An 18,348-nucleotide genomic window follows, 5' to 3' on the forward strand; every position below is an offset into this window, starting at 1 on the left:
GTGTCATCTGTATTACTTCTTGTACTTTACATTCTTTGCTTTCTGTTCTAATGGGTTGGATGAAACATGACATTATGTCTATGTAAAGAAGGAATTACAAGATAAATTTGCATATCAGAGGTGCATACTTTGCCAGGGACCTGCCTACATTGGGCAGCAGTTAGATATACTGACCAACATTACATGTAGAGATTTTCTGAATCGGGGAGGGGATGAGAGGAGAAGGGAAGGGGGTTAAGAGGGGAAGGGAGGGGGTTAGTAGCTAGTCTTCTGTTTGTTTGGCAGAATTGAACACTCATGGTTTAGCAGGAGGAGTATTAAAACGATGTAAAAACATTCATAACATTGTAATCACATACATACGTGTAAACATGTACATGTTAGTTCATCATATTCTAACCACATGAAAAGTAAAAAAGAACTTTAACAAGAAAATGTTAAATCCCTGAATACCTAACAATGAGTGCTTGAACTGAGCAGCTGGTTTCTGAAAATATCCTTTCTCTTTTAAAACGGTTTGTTGTACACTGCAATTTTATCGCCTAGCAAATATAAATTACATTGGATTCCATTCATGTCTGCAGTAATAGAATTTGTCGTTTTATGATAGATTCCGTGTATGGCAACATTAATGTCTTTGGTTGTCCTAGATTTGAGAGTGACAGGAAACGTTAATCATGGAGATCACAGGAAATCAAGTAAAGCTATTTAGCTACTTTGATGACACATTTCAATGACCACTAGGATATGCGGGGACAACTAATTAATTTCCTACGGTAAAGGGGTAATTGTTGCTATTGAATGAATGTATTTTGTGCGAAAGCTTTTAACCATGAAAGAAATTTGTACAAATTATTGCTGACCTTAATTCTTTTCATGACAATGAGCACACATTTTAAATGGCCATGACCAGTTTTAACTCCTCTCAATGCTACAAAAACTGTGAATTACAGAATTGTATGCAGAGTTTTGGTATTTGGCAGAGACAGCTTCAAAATGAAAGAAAGGCACACCATTTCGTGATAGTAAATACCCATTGATTTTCATTATATTTGTTTGTTTTCACATACAGTTGTTATTGATTTTGTGGCCTGTATATATGTTTCTGTACTTTCAACAGTCTTCAACTTTTATTATCCTCCCTGTACTGACAATGTATCGATTTTTGTTGAAGGTGACATATAAATATACTGTGTATCTTGTAACTACTTTCATTCCAGTGTTACATGGATTGTTATTTGTTTACAATATTACCCACATGTAAAATAGTTTACTTTTCTATACATTCCATTTATATTTGATGTAGGGGAACAACATCTCCATAAAATGTCTTACAAGAGGAATCAGATATATAAGATTTATCTTGCAGTTCCTTCTTTACATTGACATCATAGATAAAATGTTGTGTTTCATCCAACCCATTAGCACAGAAAGCTTTGAGAATGTAAAGTACAAGAAGTAATACAGATGATACATGTTTTCAAGCTGGAAATCAGATATATAATAATAGTATTTTCTTTTGTATCTTATATTGAAGGTTCTATATAAAGACTGCATTACAATGTGCATGTGTACACAATGAACTATAAAATTTAATGCATCTTCAGGTTTCTCAAAGTTGGTCTATCATGTCGATGTTCTTCATAGTGAACACATATTGCCTGGCCATGAGGGCTATAGCACCCGTTTATTACACCCGAGGGACTGTGAGTTACCAGAATCACATGCTATTTCCCGAGGCTAAAGGCCGAGGGAAATAGCGTGTGATTCTGGTAACTCACAGTCACGAGGGGGTAATGAACGGGTGCTATTGCCCGAATATAGGCCAGGCAATATGTGTTTTATAATATACCTCATGCTGTGAACTCGCGATGGCAGACGACATCGTCAGAAGCTGCCATTTTGACCTGCTGTGAACGCGCGGTGGTCACATGACCATGTAAAAGTTGATGGAACTATTTCCCTAGAGAAATAGTCATTCTATTTTCCTATCACGTGACTGATTCTAGCGAATCATGGCACAGCATTATCACTAGGTATATTATAATAGCCTTTATGTGTCACATAGATATGTTTCAGTGTAATGTTGTGACTATCAGTGAAAAAGTAAATGTGAAAAACACCAAAACTTCACATTGTTTAGAAACATTAGGTAAAATTGGGAAATTGCAAATCAGTAAAATCATACTAGAAACATGTAAATATGCACTAAATACGTGCTCAGTGTTTATCTGTAGTACTATAAAAAACCTTACATATTAAGAGAGATGAACGATACGTAAAAGGCCTCTCTTTCTAAATAATTGAACAAGCATAAACCTGTGTACTCAATGACCTGAGACATGAAATGACATGATCAGTATTGCAGTCAGATATGATAAAACAGATGGTGTTTCTTTGCCTCATTACTTTGGTCACTGAAGTTCTTTCATAGCACGCAAGAAAAACCATGGTAGATGCACTCACCTAGGTAATTGCTGTCATCTGTGGATGGTCCCTCCTGAGTAACCAACGTTTGAAGGGAGGTTGAACTCTGAACATATACCTGGCCTGCAGATGATATGAAAAAAGGAAAGAAACAAAATTCATGTATAAAATGTAGAAGGAATCAAGACTTCTTCAAGTACTTGCACAATTTTGAACTTTTTGAATTTTTCTCTTATTACTATCCAATGGTGTTATATTAATAATACACATGTTTATTTACAGGTAGCACCTTCTCAAAATAGCATTCAAACCACTGTGCATTTTTACATTTTTATGTATTTATATTACAACGGCACAGACATTATGGTATACATACACCTTTAAACTTCTATTACTCCCTGGGGAGTGCAAAGCGTGTGTTGCCAGTATGTGTAAAGGATTAAGTCCTTCACAAATAAATTCCTGTCCTACCAGGTACTCATTTCTACAGCTTGGATGAACAAGACAGTATGATTGTTCAGACCTTGCACAGGGATTTTTTTCTAGCAAATGAGAAATAGGTCACAACAGCAAGGATTGAATCAGTAATGTGTAGATTGGAAACTGCATGGTTCCTTCAACCATTTCTCTATCGTCACTATATATGAGATTTACTACATTTATTTCCTAATGTTCACTGGTGTTCACATTCATGTTTATACCATAGTCTAATGATTCCCATTTCAGTCACTGATCAATGTTCTCCATTTTTAATTTCAAAGGTAAATGCACTATCAATGGTATCCACTTTCACATGTAGCTATTGCTGTATTCAATAGCTGTTTAATATAGCTTAGACTACATGTATATCGCAGATATTGTTCCAACATCTACCAGTATGTCTACATCTATATTTATGGTTCATTCTTTTAATAACATTATAGTTTTTTGTTGTCAAATTGCAGGGTCTTTCTATCAGTGCCTGGGATTAATGGCAACGTTATATTCACAATTGAAAAGCACACACTATATTTGACAATGATGTTACATGACTGTGTACTTTTATATCTTTGATGTTATATATACATGTATAATGCGAGCTCATCTTAGATAGACAAAAAATATGGTTATAGTTTCACCCTACCAATGCTGAGTACAATCAATTTATTTGTATTGCCAAAGGACTCCAGCTCAAAATATCTAGTACATAGAAATGTATATATCAAAATATATTTTTCTTTTTACTAAAATGTATATCTATTTCACAGTGTGTCAACTATAAATGTACGTTATCTAGAATTTGCATATATGAGAGGTTAAAATTCAGTAATATGGACTGTCAATCAAAACATACAGCATGCTAAGATGTGAAATTAAAGTTTCGAATTCTTCTCAATACTATTACGTACTAGTATATACCACAAACACATGTAGACAACTCTGCACATGGAATTCCATTAGAAAATCCAAAATTGCCATCTCACTCCTTTTATGCATGAGAACTTAGAATTCAGTATAAAGAGTAGAGAGATACTGCATGTTACGATGTGACACTGCTAAATCACCAATTCATGCTTTTTTTTGTACACACCATTAGTACATATATAGACTGAGACACACAGAATTCTATTCAGACTTTAAAATTGCTGTCTCAGCCTTTTACATCTCGTTCTGTTTTTCCTAACAAAGTCTATTAAAGAACCATGTATCATGAGATAAGTACATTTTGCTTCTTAATGATTACGTAGAGTTCTCACAAAAGAAATCGCTCTGCAGCTTTTAGACCCTAACAGCTCTATTTATTTACTCTCCAAGCACAACTGTTTTAGTAGCAATTAAAAAACTTGTCATTTGAATGGTGTGCACACAAAAATTTCAATCTTTTTTTCCCCTCTTTCTTTTTCAAATCCTTGTGTAGGCTGTGTAATACGTACATGTAGGTGATTCCACTGAATAGGGAGGGTCACGTTTACTGAGGAACTATCAGTAAATCTTAAGGCCTTTTGGATTCTCAACTTTGAAAGCATGACGTTTTAAGAGTCTTTCATTAGCAACAAGACTGATTGATAAGCTTTCTTACAAATAGCTTTTAGCATTGAAATTCTTAGCGCTATAGCATCATATAATGAATGGGCTACTTTTTTGTGTGTGACAGAAGCTTTCCAATAAAAACCATTTATTTTTCAGGCAGTAATGGAATGTATGTAGCTTGTTAAATGCATTTTATCAACCACTGCAGGGAAGTATTGATTTTTTTTTTTTGTCAGACATCAATATCTAACTTACAATGATTTTTACAATGGCATTAAAATCAATTTATATACATGCAGAGTCTTCAGACCTACATAAATGGTAGCAACGAGACTGTGCATTTATGGATGGTGGAAATCTATATAATCAGCAAAAAGGAAAAAGTGTGGTCTGATGTAAAATTGCCAGTGGCAGAACTGCCATTATGTAGCTTTTTGTCACATTTCCCTATAGAATTTTACACTCTGCATGAATAGATACCGAATAAATCAAATCACACCTCCAAGACTCGTGTATAAACATCATTAAAACCCAACAAAGATGTAACAGTGTTAGCTAATATCAGTCATTCTCTGGAAATAAAGTTATGAAATTATTTATTACAATGCATCTAATATTGATGGATTGAATTCATTCACTATCGTTCATTTTTTTTTACAATGTTGGTGCCTTCCTATCTCTGGCAATCATATCTATCACATTATTTCTACAATTCGGCACCTCTATGTGTATTGTAGTGCCAACTAACACATTCTTTTCTTAGGAATTCATAACTTTCACATATTGAGGAAACGATTTGAAGGGGCTGCAAATGTATGTATTAAAATGTGCTAGATAATGTCACTGAGTATTTCCCTTGCAGCTGCCTTTTATTAACAAAGGCATGCACCTTGCAAAATGAAAATCTTAAACTTTAGCTGTTACTTTACATGTAAGTAAACTCTAAGTCATTCTCAGTTAAAATCAAGAAGAAAAAAAATCAGCATGCAAATTTTCAATGAGAGGTGACTCCGAAATGATGTCAAATTTTGGCTATTTTAGAATCAACTATGACTGCCAAATGCACTTACATTGTACATGTACCTCTATTGGAAAAATAAAGGATCGATTTCCTTTGAAACAAGATTTTTGAACCCCACATTTTGTTATTATTTGAAAAGGATCTGGAACAAGCTTTTATATGACAACTATGGAGATATTTTAATAACTTTGATTTCCATGGATCAAACTGGTCTCTTAGGCACACTCTACATTCTACAGACCTATGAATTTAAGAATACGTAGACTTGTATTCGTCGTTTTACAGTTAGACAATTTTTTTAAATCGATCTTTTTTTTTCTGTGATATCACACACTGGTAAGGCAATCATTTAATGCACAGTTAGCAAATTATTTCTTTGTGTTAATTTGTTTTCTTTCATCACTTTCAAAATGAAATGTCAGTTCACCTGCCATTTTGAATGATGTATCATGGGAAATGTAGTGCCACTGCATTGTTTAGAAATGACTATTAATCACTGATACAGAAAATGTTGTAGAACGATCTGTCATCTGTAGTTCAACTGTCTTGTTTATTAAGACCCCTTCGGAAGGACTCTACTTCTGGTCACAACATTACACGTTTCACCACAGCTGTGAATAACCCCCATGAGCCTTTACATCTGGTACTGCTGTCATGACAATTCAGAAACCCTTAAAGTTGCAGTTTTAGCATACATGCTATCAAAGTATATTGTATGCAATTCTGTGAAACCCCTTCTACATTACTCCCCCCCCCCAAAAAAAACCCTCAACAACAACAACAACAACAACAACAACAACAACAACAACAACAAAACAAAACAAACGATAAACAACACAAAACGAACAAAACACACACAAAAACCAAAAAAAAAAAAAAAACAACCCAAAACCTCTAAAATCATTGAACATTTCAAAACTATAATCCCAGCTATCAGTGTGACAACATCGATACCTTTATCTCATTACTATCTATACCCATCATATTATCAACCAAGAATGATTACCAGACTCTTAATTATGCACTGACACAGCAAATAATCTTTCTTTATTAAAATCTATAGACACTGATTGTGTACCAAATGATGGATCGTTCTAAAAAAATTTCCTGCTATATTTTGATCTCGCAATGCTCCAAGCTATAGGTTGTTAAAAGCTACTAAATAGTTCTCCAGGGTAGTAAGGTCTCATAAAATATTAAACGCTCATAAAACATGTGACCTTACCTTGCCAGTAAACACCTCCTACTGCACCCATCACTAAGTGCTTCTTGTCCTGTAAGGGTAAAATACACAATTCTATTATTATCAATTCTACATTACTCAGTCACTGGCTAAACTTGTCCTGTAAGGGTAAAAAGTAACACAATTCTACACTACTCACTGGCTAAACTTGTCCTGTAAGGGTAAAAATACACAATTCGACACTACTCACTGGCTAAACTTGTCCTGTAAGGGTAAAATACACAATTCTAAGCAATTCTACACTACTCTTTGGCTAAAATATCAGTCTTTTATCTTGAAATATATCACAATATGATTCTTATTTTGGGGTAGATGAAGATGCATAGAAATAACCTGTAGTGCCCTCTAAGCCATTTGATATAATACATATTCAGCATCAACTTGTGATGTTGTACCAAATTTTGGAGTTCATCAATCCATTAACTATCTGGTGACTCATGAGAGAGAGACTTTATAGTTTTGATCCACCTTTTTCATTAGATAGCATATTGGTAATAATATTAGCTAGAAGGGTGCTATAGCATTATGTGATGGTGGATGCTTTCTAGCATGAATGATTTAATGTATACAGTACCAGTATTAAAAATACCAACTTTGATATTTTTTACTTTCATTTCATTATTCATTTCATGCATTTGAAATTATGCCTCCTATAGCTATGTCAATGTCCTGGTACATGGTGGACACTTCCAAGCTTTGAGTTTGTTGCTTGAGTGATTTAATGTTCAGTATGGTACCAAAAATGCCAACTTTGATAAATTTTAACTTTTTCATCTTTTCAACTTTTCCGTCAAAATTGAATGCTAATCATAGATGAAGTCATCAATACCTGCATTTGAAATCTTCCCTCCTATAGCTACATGTATGTCAATGCCCTGGTGGGTGCTTCCAAGCACCAAGTTTGTAGCCAACTTTGATAAACTTTTCAATTTTTTTGTCAAACTTGAATGCTAATCATAGATGAAGTCATCAATACATGCATTTAAAATCTTCCCTCCTATAGCTACATGTATGTCAATGCCCAGGTGGGTGCTTCCACAGCACCAAGTTTGATAAACTTTTCAATTTTTTTGTCAAAATTGAATGCTAATCATAGATGGTCATGAATACATTCATTTGAAATCTTCCCTCCTATAGCTATGTCAATGCCCCGGTGGGTGCTTCCAAGCACCAAGTTTGTAGCTTGGATGATTAATGTAGAAACATGTGGGGAGGTAGCACATGTCTTGATTGATGGCTCAGAGTCTGGATTTCACAGTTTATGAGTTGGATTATGACTAACAGTTTGAAAATGTCATCACAGCGGTTTCCAATATATTCCATCATTTCTCATCAAATGTATGCATAATCAAGCTTCCACGTCTAGACTACACATTGCACATGAACAGTACTTAATAATTCAAATGCAGGAAATGACACCGTACATATTTGAATGGACATTAAACTTTAAAGAGTTTGGTATGAAATCAAAGTCTCATTTTCAAGGTCTTTTTCTTTAATTAGTCTGAAAAAAGGTGACATTTCACTCTTGCCTATAGTTTAGTGATATGTTGAGAAAAATGATGGAGTTGTAAATAATGGGTTTCATAATTTGTCCGGATTAAATCTATTTTGAAATAACAACAGGAATTTATTTTTTGTTATCAAGGCTAAAAGCATATTAGGGATGTCAAAAGAAATGGGATGTCAGTTAGGGATAGGAGGCGATGACAGATGCTGCAAGAGTACTTTTTTTAAAAAGCTATTTATTGTTTGCGAATTTCCACTTTCAATTTTTATATAATTATTATGCATTTACTGAAAACAATTACTTTGTACTACATTGTGTATTTTACTTTGAGAGGCATCAATTTTTTGATAATAAAGGGAACATAAATTTATTGCGATCATTAAGATGTCAGAAACATAGCACTTATACCAGTACTTTCATTTCAATGTTTTATGACTTAACATTGTATTATTTGGTGTGAATCATTAACAATTGATGGAACTGAATTGCTTGCATAGAAATTGAAAAATTTAGGTAGTAACTCAAAAGTGTCACCTTGCTGTCATCACTGAATAGACAAAATATGACAATTTACCACATTAGTATTGAATTGAGGCTGGCATTTTGAAAGACAGTTGTGAATATGTCTCACCTAAAAAATGATTCATCTAAACTTTGGACATACATGTATTATCTCCCATGTGTGTACATTCCCTTGGTTGACAAGCTTTAAACTTTAGACATACATGTATTACCTCCCATGTGTGTTGACAAACTTTGGTAGAATTTCAGTTATATGGACAAACAATGAATTCAGGCTGCATTTATAGCAAATAATTTATCAAACCCCAATGTTTGAATCCTACAGTCTTGAATTTATCAGAGAAGCCATAAGGATCATTCTGTTGTATAGGACAGACTTTTTCTCTAGCTTTGCCAGACAACTGTTTTTCACACATAGGTTTTAAAACTCAACATTTGAGTACCATGGTTTTAGATTACGATTATCTTATCAGTGACGTGTTAGGGGTTATATAAGGTTATTCTATTGTTCTGGACTATATAGATATATACCTCTTTCTACAGTTCTACGGTTAAATAACCGTACATCTGTGTTGCACACCTTAATTTGTTATCCTAATCTGAACTATGCTTTAAATTTGAATGCAAGAACACAACTCCTTTGTGAATGAACTGAATTTAATAATAAACTGCAGCTGTATTTTGTACTAGTTCCAGTTAGTCTAGTATATTTGTTATCATTGCTTATATGTAAATCGATATGTAAGACTGTTGATGATTCATTCTGTTGTTATCGATATACCTGAAGCTGACTTGACATTATTGCGACTGAGCAGTTTTCTGACTCAGCAAAACATGGCTTTCTTCATTACTCATCGCACTAAAGCCTCTGTTTTGACTTACAGAAAGCTGTACTGCTGATGTATTTGTGAGTTCTGTGTATATACATGTATGTCTGAGTTCAACTTAAGAATGAACTAGTGAAAGTGAGCACACCAAGCAAATAAATGAATGAATGACGAATTAATCAAATTACTATATATTGAAAATATATCAAATGTCTTAGGCAATTTTGAGTTGCCTTTCATACAGGTTCCAAATTAACAAATTACATGACAGACAAACAAACAAACAAACAAAACAAAAATACCTAAATATGTAAGCTCTGCTCAAATGACTGAGGCAAATGAGTTGCTTTTCACCAGGTAATTCACACCCTAACAACAAACTGAATGATACACTAGGTAACAGAAAAGAACTTGTGCGCATGCTTACATGGCTTCGGCAAACTTTAGTCAGCTTGCACCAAGTAATTTAATTTACCAACTAAACGACAAATCAAACATCTAACAAATAAACAAACAAACAAACAAAAGGAAAGACCTAAATCTAAACTCTGTGCTTGCATGACTGAGGCAAACTCAGTCCCCTTTCACCGAGTGCATCTGATAAATGAAACTTACAACCGTAATCAATCACCATAGCTGATAATAAATGAGGACAGCTATCCGACATGATCTGAATCTCAGTATTACACCCCTATGGTGACGAATAATGTCCCAAACACCTCAAAGTCTTCCCGATGTAGCAAAACGACACTCTACTATAAACTTATCCACATCATTTGTATTCAGAGCATGTTTTCAGACACATCTACCATCCCAAGGCTTACATGCCCATTCACACTCTCTACTTACTTGTGTTATTTCTGCACTGAATCCAGCCTGGCAGAAACGAACTCGCGATATTCCCCATTCATCTGTGTGGAAGTGAAAAAGAAAGCCAATTAAATTATACACAAAAGTACACAATGTATTCACTGTTATCAACACATCTATCAAGTTCACATCTAATTCATAATAACGTCAGCGATTGCAAGTTGCCTTTGTTATTTTTTCAATGTGATTACACCAGAGAGGGAATCATATCACTCATTGTTAGGGACCCACTGTTACAGACCAAAGTACTTATTTTCTAGTGCTGAGTAGGTAAAATCTATCCAGGTATTTTATTTCACCATGACACCCGACCAAAATTATGCTTCAATTGATGAAAATTTTTACCAGTATTAAGGTTGAATTTCAAGCAAATTTCTTACTCAGGGATGGGCACATTCTGCTGAAACATGAATAATTCATCCTGCTGAGGTGAAAGTTATTACATTTTGACTGCTTATAAAATCAATAAATGATGTGTAAAAAAGTTTACGTTAAAAGTACCCCTCCTCAGATTTCTCTTAAAATTTAATTTCAAATGACGGAAACCAATGAAAAAAAATTCAAATCGAAAACAGCAAATTTAACAGCAGGTACAAATATTATCTAATGGCTATTGTTCTTTTTTGAATTGGTGCCGGACTACGTGCATGGACTTCAATAACTCACCAATTGTCTACAACAAGCGATGTATACTACATGCTTAATACATGTATAGAGTTCACAGACAGTACGCATTACATATCTCATCATTGCATCTATTTAGCAATGTCTATAACTGCTGAGTTTGGCTGTCACTGTCACAGCATATGATTCATATCTTTAGAGTTATTACTCTGATTTCACACTGTGTCTGCTTGACATGGTGTTATATCCTATCTCTTTAAATTGTACATGAGGCTACCAATGACAGAGGGTGTGGTATGACTGCAGGGACTTCCCAACTTAGTAGTACTTTCATTGTAAATGCTACCATTCTCATAGTGGCATCTCTGCAGGTGTGCTTGTACCATTCATTTCCACTCATGCATGCACTTTTTTGAACCCTGGTATTTTGAAAACAGCAGTAAATCATTATGGGCTAGTTTTTGCAAAAATTATGTCTTTCCACTATTTTCAGATAATTTTTGTCTAATCTCTCTTACAATAATCAAACCTTGACATTTCGAAAACAGCAGTATCATTACATATACATAATAGTTTTGGAAATTTGATAGTATTTTCACTATTTTCAGTTACTTTTTTCCTCCACTTAGACAAGTAATAAACATGTACGTGAACCTTGGTATTTCGAAAACAGCAGTATGATCATTACATCAGTTTTGCAAATATGATATCATTTTCCTTATTTTCAGTTCCTTCCCGCTCCCTCTCTCATTTTTCGATCCATATTCATGTAAGAAACTGAAATTTTTTTAAAGGACAGAAAGAAGTGTCCTTTACCTTAGAGGAAGAAATCTCTCACTCTTCTATATTTGAGAAAATGTATTCCTGTAAAGAATTCTCTAGATATTCTTTCGAAATTGCATAATAAAGTGTAATGTAATACGAGTGATAATATTTTCTAGCTGAAAGATAACAAGTTGTGTTTGCTGCGGAAAATTGAACTAGTAAGATAAATATTGGATTCCCTATGAAACAGTAATGGTTAATGATCCACTTGTCACGATATCACGAAGGCGGAAGCATTGTGAAAAACTTCCCAAGATCATCTTTACCCATCCTGCATGGAAATCAAAGATTATAGTCAGGTGTATTTTCAGTGGATTATTGATGTTACTGTGAAGTCCTACACGGCTGTGAGTAAAGTCCTACATGACTGAAAACTGTAACCTTCTACATTATCAAAGTCAGGTATCTCTATGCATACGCCTGAGGATAGTATGTATTGCTGGACTATTTTTGGCACACCATCAGCCCAGATGCATGAAGAGTGAAATCATTAGTACGTACAGCCCTCCGAGGAGTATGCGACACAGTGTAATAAAAAAGCTGAGGCTTAGATAGATAATGATGTGGAGGAAACCATTTCTTGCGAAGGGAGTACACAAATTTACCTGAGATCTTAAACATTGGGTCAACATAGAATGGTCTGACCCCTTTTAATATGAATTCTCCTCCAGGTAAATGCATCTTGCATTAAGATGTACATACATATCTGTTGAAAACACACAACATTGTAGATTGTAACCATGGCAATGACACCTTTTCTTGCTTTACTGAAGCATGATCTTTGTCCAACAATTTTTATTACCCTTTGTTACAACCCCCGGAGAGGAATTTACTTGTTTTCATCTCTGCTGGTAGACATGTAAAACTGATGTAATCTCATTTTTGAACTCATTTTGCATCAGGGCAATGGCTTTTCTTTTCATTTTTTCCAGACAAATGACCCATTTCAAACACCTCATTTACTGAATATGTAATTGTAAAGTTGATGGCCTTTTTTAGCCAAATGGGAGCAAAGCGAACACCTTCAAAATTGAGAAATGGACTTCTAATTCTGTATATACCTTTTCCTCACAAAGCAATCTGATTGCTTCTTTTGGTAATGCTAACTTTTGGTTAGCCTATATATGAAATGCAGCCCCATCCCAACTTTCAACCAACACAAATTATCCCACTCCCCTCCCTACTCCAGCATCCAAAATTTAAAAAAAAACAACCAACAACCGGATTTCTACATATCTTTTCCTCACTAAGCACTCAAAATATGATGACATTTAGCCTATACAAGTAACATAGTATATTGTTCATGATGTGTCACAGGCCCCAATTCCCCTCAAAACTTCCCCCTCACACCCAACACAAATTATACATCTCCCCTAGTAGCATTCATCTGTCTACATGTACCTTTCCTCACAAAGCAGAACAAATGCTTCTTTAGACAATGTCATTGCCTATCTGAATTGCAGACTCCCCTATTCCAATACTTCCCCCTATTATTAACACCCCAACGCTAATGGTGCATCTCCCCTCCCTATTTCAGCATTCAAAATTAAGAAATTCGTTTCTGTAATTTCCTCACAAAGCGGCAACCCAAATGTTTCTTTAAACAATGACATTTTGCCTATCTGAGTTGCCAACTCCACCAAACGTCGATCCAACAAACACTCCACTGCAAAAGTATTCATACCCCTCCCTACTCCAGCATTCAAAATGAAGAAATTCACTCTTGTATACCTTTCAGCACAATAGTCTACATGTTCCTTTTGGTGATTGATATTTAATTTGTACGGCAGGCCCCAATGCCCAAACTTCCTATGACAACTCCAATGCAAACTATATAACTCCCAAGATCTCATTCTTACTCCAGAATCAATATTTATCATATCATTTATAATGTATCTAGCAGAACAACTTGTTTAACAACCAGCTTGAGTTGTATCATCTTCACAAAATCCCCCTCCCTTCCCCCCACCATATGTCTCTAGTATATCAAAATTTCATTGACAATTGGTTTGTTCTTATCTAGTCCAAAACATGTCTATGTATACAAATAAGTGCAGATGATTTAGGGCTGAACAATACAACAAATCTTACTGTCTACTGTGAGGTTTAGAAGCCTAGGGCTGAACAATACAGCATATCTTACAGTGTACGTACTGCCAAGTTTAGAAGCCTGATTATGGGCTGAACAACACAACATATCTAACAGTGTACTGCCAGGTTTAGAAGCCTGATAGGGCTGAACATCACAACATATCTAACAGTGTACTGCCAGGCTTAGAAGCCTGATAGGGTTGAACAACACAACATATCTAACAGTGTACTGCCAGGTTTAGAAGCCTGATAGGGCTGAACAACACAACATATCTAACAGTGTACTGCCAGGTTTAGAAGCCTGATAGGGCTGAACAACACAACATATCTAACAGTGTACTGCCAGATTTAGAAGCCTGATAGGGCTGAACAACATAACGTATCGTACACTCTAGACCAACAGTGGCAAATAGATTCTGTAGTTACCAATCTCAGTTTATGTCATTTCTGACGTCACCTTTTTATTTTAAAAATATCCCACAAGGCATACCTTACCTGAATTCGAAAACAATTTTCTTAAATTTGATAATCTATTTTGTTTTGTTGAGTTGATAAATTTGGACAGTTTATAAAATGAATAAGTACTATGTGTCCTTGCTGAAAAGGAGCAGTGACTGAGCTGTGAGATTTACTGGACTGCAATGATCTGTGACAACAAGTCAGGAATTATGGGTAGTTAAAAGTGAATAACATGTCAATATAATATAATACCATACATCCCCAGTAGTATTGTTCGTGTTATGAAGTTTCACTACATTTAGAGATCATTAGATGGTATTTTTACCATTAAAACTGAAAAGGGAGGCATATGACAGGCAGTCCCAAGACAAGTTTGACCTTCATATTCCCTTCTGCTTTTTATAAGTACACCTTTTACTAAGTTTTAGTAGATAGTTTTTGAATCTCAAACTTGTCTGCAAAGAACTCCTATGATAGCCACTCCTTATAAATAGGTTTAGTGTTACTTACTAAAGCAGGAAGAAAATGGAAACCTACAAACTGAACAACTCTTCTTACTTATAGCTAATACTTAAACAGTTGCAAATATTAATCCAACCATTGAAGGACTCAAACTTTGAAAACAATGGTCAAAGAGGCAAGTGGTTGACAGCTGCACTAGCTGCAACTGGAATATTTTTTTTTCATTGTTGGTTGTGTGATCAAAAAAAAATGTGTGTGGCACTCTCACGCTGGGTATTTGTACAAGTACTTGCAGTGTGCTCTGCAGTTGAACTTTCACAAATGTAGCAAGAGACAAATCAGCAGAAAACACCACAAGCAAGAATGCAAATATTCCTCAAGTACCCACACTGGCACTCATGCATCACTGGGTTCTGTCATTACATATACTTAATATATTTATCTGAAACAAGGTTTGGAAAAAAACACAGCTGGGTCATCACAATTTCGTGTACATAAGCCAAGCATGTGCGCATTGGCATAAAGGTACGTATGAAATAATGTTGGTACTGCACTACAGCACAAATACCAATAGTATGTATATACACATTGATGCAAGTAATAACTGGTACATATAAAATACTAGGAAATAATAACCCATGCTTCACTCAAGATATACATATTTTGTTAGGTAAAAACTGGCATATGGGTTAACCACAACTCAAATAAATCAAATTGATATAAATTCATATATGTCGCTTTCAACAGGCATCATCTACGGTGATATGATGAGTCCCACAAATTTGACTTAGAACTGTCTTGTAAACATAACTCATCTAATCCATCGAAAGATACCCCCAGACAAAACTCTCACTTAGTATTATAGATAATACCATGATGCAATCAAGTGGAATAAGAATGTGGGTTTACTATGTATTATTATACAATATCAATAAATACCAGATGAAGATGCAGTGGTATAAGGAATATCATCAACTTGATGTCATTACCACCACAAAGGGAGCCATGGTATTAGTAGGAAATACAACTCAGTGCTAACATGTCTTGTTTTTCCTATATGTACATAAAATATCAAATGAACATATCTAATAATGACTTACATGTTTTACACGGCGAGTATTCTCGGAAATCACTGAAATCACTGCTGGCTGTATAACACGCTCCTATTAGGTACCTGTCCTCCAGATCATTGGCAAAAGACAAATATCTGCAGGGTGCACATGCCTGGTGGAGAGAGAGAGAATAAAAAAAACCACATAAAATAGCTAGAAACCTTGAGTGGGCAAAAGTTGAAGACACTGTGGAAAGTATGTAAAGAAACACTGAGAGGCCATTAGCAACACAAGATATAATCAGAAAAGTCTTCACTGCAAGTACTTTTACTTCCATTAGGTGTTTTTTGCATGAAAGAAATATGCAACAGTTTTGTGAAATAGTATCCTTAGTTATTTGTAAGTCCCATGACGTATTATGAAAAATATACAAAGGGCATCACCTGCAATTCCAGGCAAACTTAAATTGCAATGTGAGTTGTTTTACCTGTGAATTTGTCACTATTGATACAATCCTAATATCTTTACAGTAGCTGATAGTTGTTTGAAATGCTATAAATTATGGTGATAAATCTTGCTGTAGATACTAAGTGCTGTGGGTTTGTCATAAAAATAATGGACCAAAGATTGTCCAAGGCACTGCTGGATTACAAATCTTATGGATAATGTTGGTAAATGTTAAGTAGTAAATCTTATAAAATGTATGCAGGTATTTTCAGACGATCGATATACTTCTGTTCAGTATTCCCAGCTGAAAGTGACATTGCCGGGCTACATGCATATTTCATGAAATGTTGGCAAAAAAGTCTAAAATTAGGTTACTATTTTGCATCTCCAAGAAAGGATATAGTAGTAGGGTTCGAAATAATGGAAAAAAAAGAATTTCTTACTCACTGGACAAGTAGAGGTCTAAAAAATACTTGTCCAAATCAGAAAGTACTAGTCCACAAAGTAGATATTTTTTTAATTTTATTGACATGTTGTCCCTTTTGAGAAGTCTTTGTCAGCAAATGAGTTGTCATCAAAGATTCAGCAGGTGCAGGAAAGTTTTACTCATATTAGAATGAGCAAGCTGAGGTTTTAAAATCGCAAACCATCAGAAATTCTACTTGTCCATAATTGGGACAAGTACTTGCTAAAATCATTTGCCCAGTGCTTCAATTACTGAATGTTCAGGACAAGTAAAACACCCTTATTTTGAACCCTGTAAAGTTATTTATCTTTTTTGAAACCCAATCTTATAAAATCCTAAAAGACATTATCGTAAACTAAAAGAGAATTTTACATTTTTACTCCCCAGACACGTCATACAAATAACAATCATTCATGATTCTTGCTGCACACACACTAAACATGCATTACTATATCTTCAAATGAAAATCAAGCTGTGTTGGCACAGAAATCATAGGGTAAACCAACTTTGGTAACAAGGACCATTTCTGATAAAAGTTCAGATGGCAAAAACCTTTGAAAATTTGAAACATGTTGCATAGAGTTATATGAAAACTTACAGTACATGTAAAATACACAATAACACTGCACATTACATGTACTTTTCTAAGATGATCAGCAGTGTGCCCTCTCGGCCAATTTAAAACATCACTGACCCACATCATTTCTTGTGACCCTCCCAAATTTGGTGTTCCCCTATCTCTTACTGTGTGGTGACTCGCAAGAAACCCTTGTTTTTAGCATTTTCACCCTCAACAAAATATTATATTTTTCTTTTATTTAAGGACACACTGTTGAACAGAGTTTAAGGTTCATTTATATGTAGAGTAAGTGACAGAAGGAATCGATTGAAATACATGCTACATGTATATTCCCCAAAGCTTTTCCTCCCAACTGACAACCAGAGCAGGAAATAGTTCAAGTCAGCAGTTCTTCAAAACGTCTTTAGAATTCTTTCTTATCTCTCAGAACGATATCTGGGGACTCTGTAGTTCTTTGCACTCTTAAGGGAAATAGTAGGAATCCATACTTTAATACATTCACATATAGTGACCATGTTGTACTTAGTACATTCACATATAGTGACCTTGTACTTAGTACATTCACATTAAGTGGCTTCACTAAATGTATACATGTGCCTTGGACACTGAAATACTCATTAGGCAAACAAATTCACGTGTGTTTCCAATAACATGGCCTCAGAAATTAGGGAAGTGTACTAGGTAGGTCAGCATTTTATTTTGTTTTATTTGTTTAATTGGAAAAATATTGATTCAACCCAAAAACAAACAAAATGGCGATCAGAATACCCCTTCTGTGATAGTTTGATGAAATATGTACAGACATGACTAGGGAAAGAAAACAGATGTGCATGAAAGCCAAGAAGATAAAGAATTGATTTTATTCCTGTTTTAGATGTTTAAAACATGTTTAGGGTTGGCAGCTTAAACTAG

General features: G+C 34.8%; 1 protein-coding gene across 2 annotated transcripts in view; it reads right to left on the reverse strand.

Moving 5' to 3' along the window:
• Positions 1-18,348, reverse strand: part of LOC144433910 (integrin alpha-8-like) — a 124,026-nt gene that overhangs the window by 86,917 nt on the left and 18,761 nt on the right. For both annotated transcript variants that reach the window (XM_078122312.1, XM_078122311.1), the window contains exons 4-7: positions 15,992-16,115; positions 10,410-10,471; positions 6,684-6,732; positions 2,467-2,550 (exon numbers count right to left, since the gene is read on the reverse strand). In XM_078122312.1, coding sequence (XP_077978438.1) covers positions 2,467-2,550; positions 6,684-6,732; positions 10,410-10,471; positions 15,992-16,115 — 319 coding nt within the window. The remainder of the gene's footprint in view (positions 1-2,466; positions 2,551-6,683; positions 6,733-10,409; positions 10,472-15,991; positions 16,116-18,348) is intronic.

Source organism: Glandiceps talaboti, chromosome 4 (genome assembly GCF_964340395.1).
Source record: "Glandiceps talaboti chromosome 4, keGlaTala1.1, whole genome shotgun sequence".
Classification (NCBI taxonomy): domain Eukaryota; kingdom Metazoa; phylum Hemichordata; class Enteropneusta; family Spengelidae; genus Glandiceps; species Glandiceps talaboti.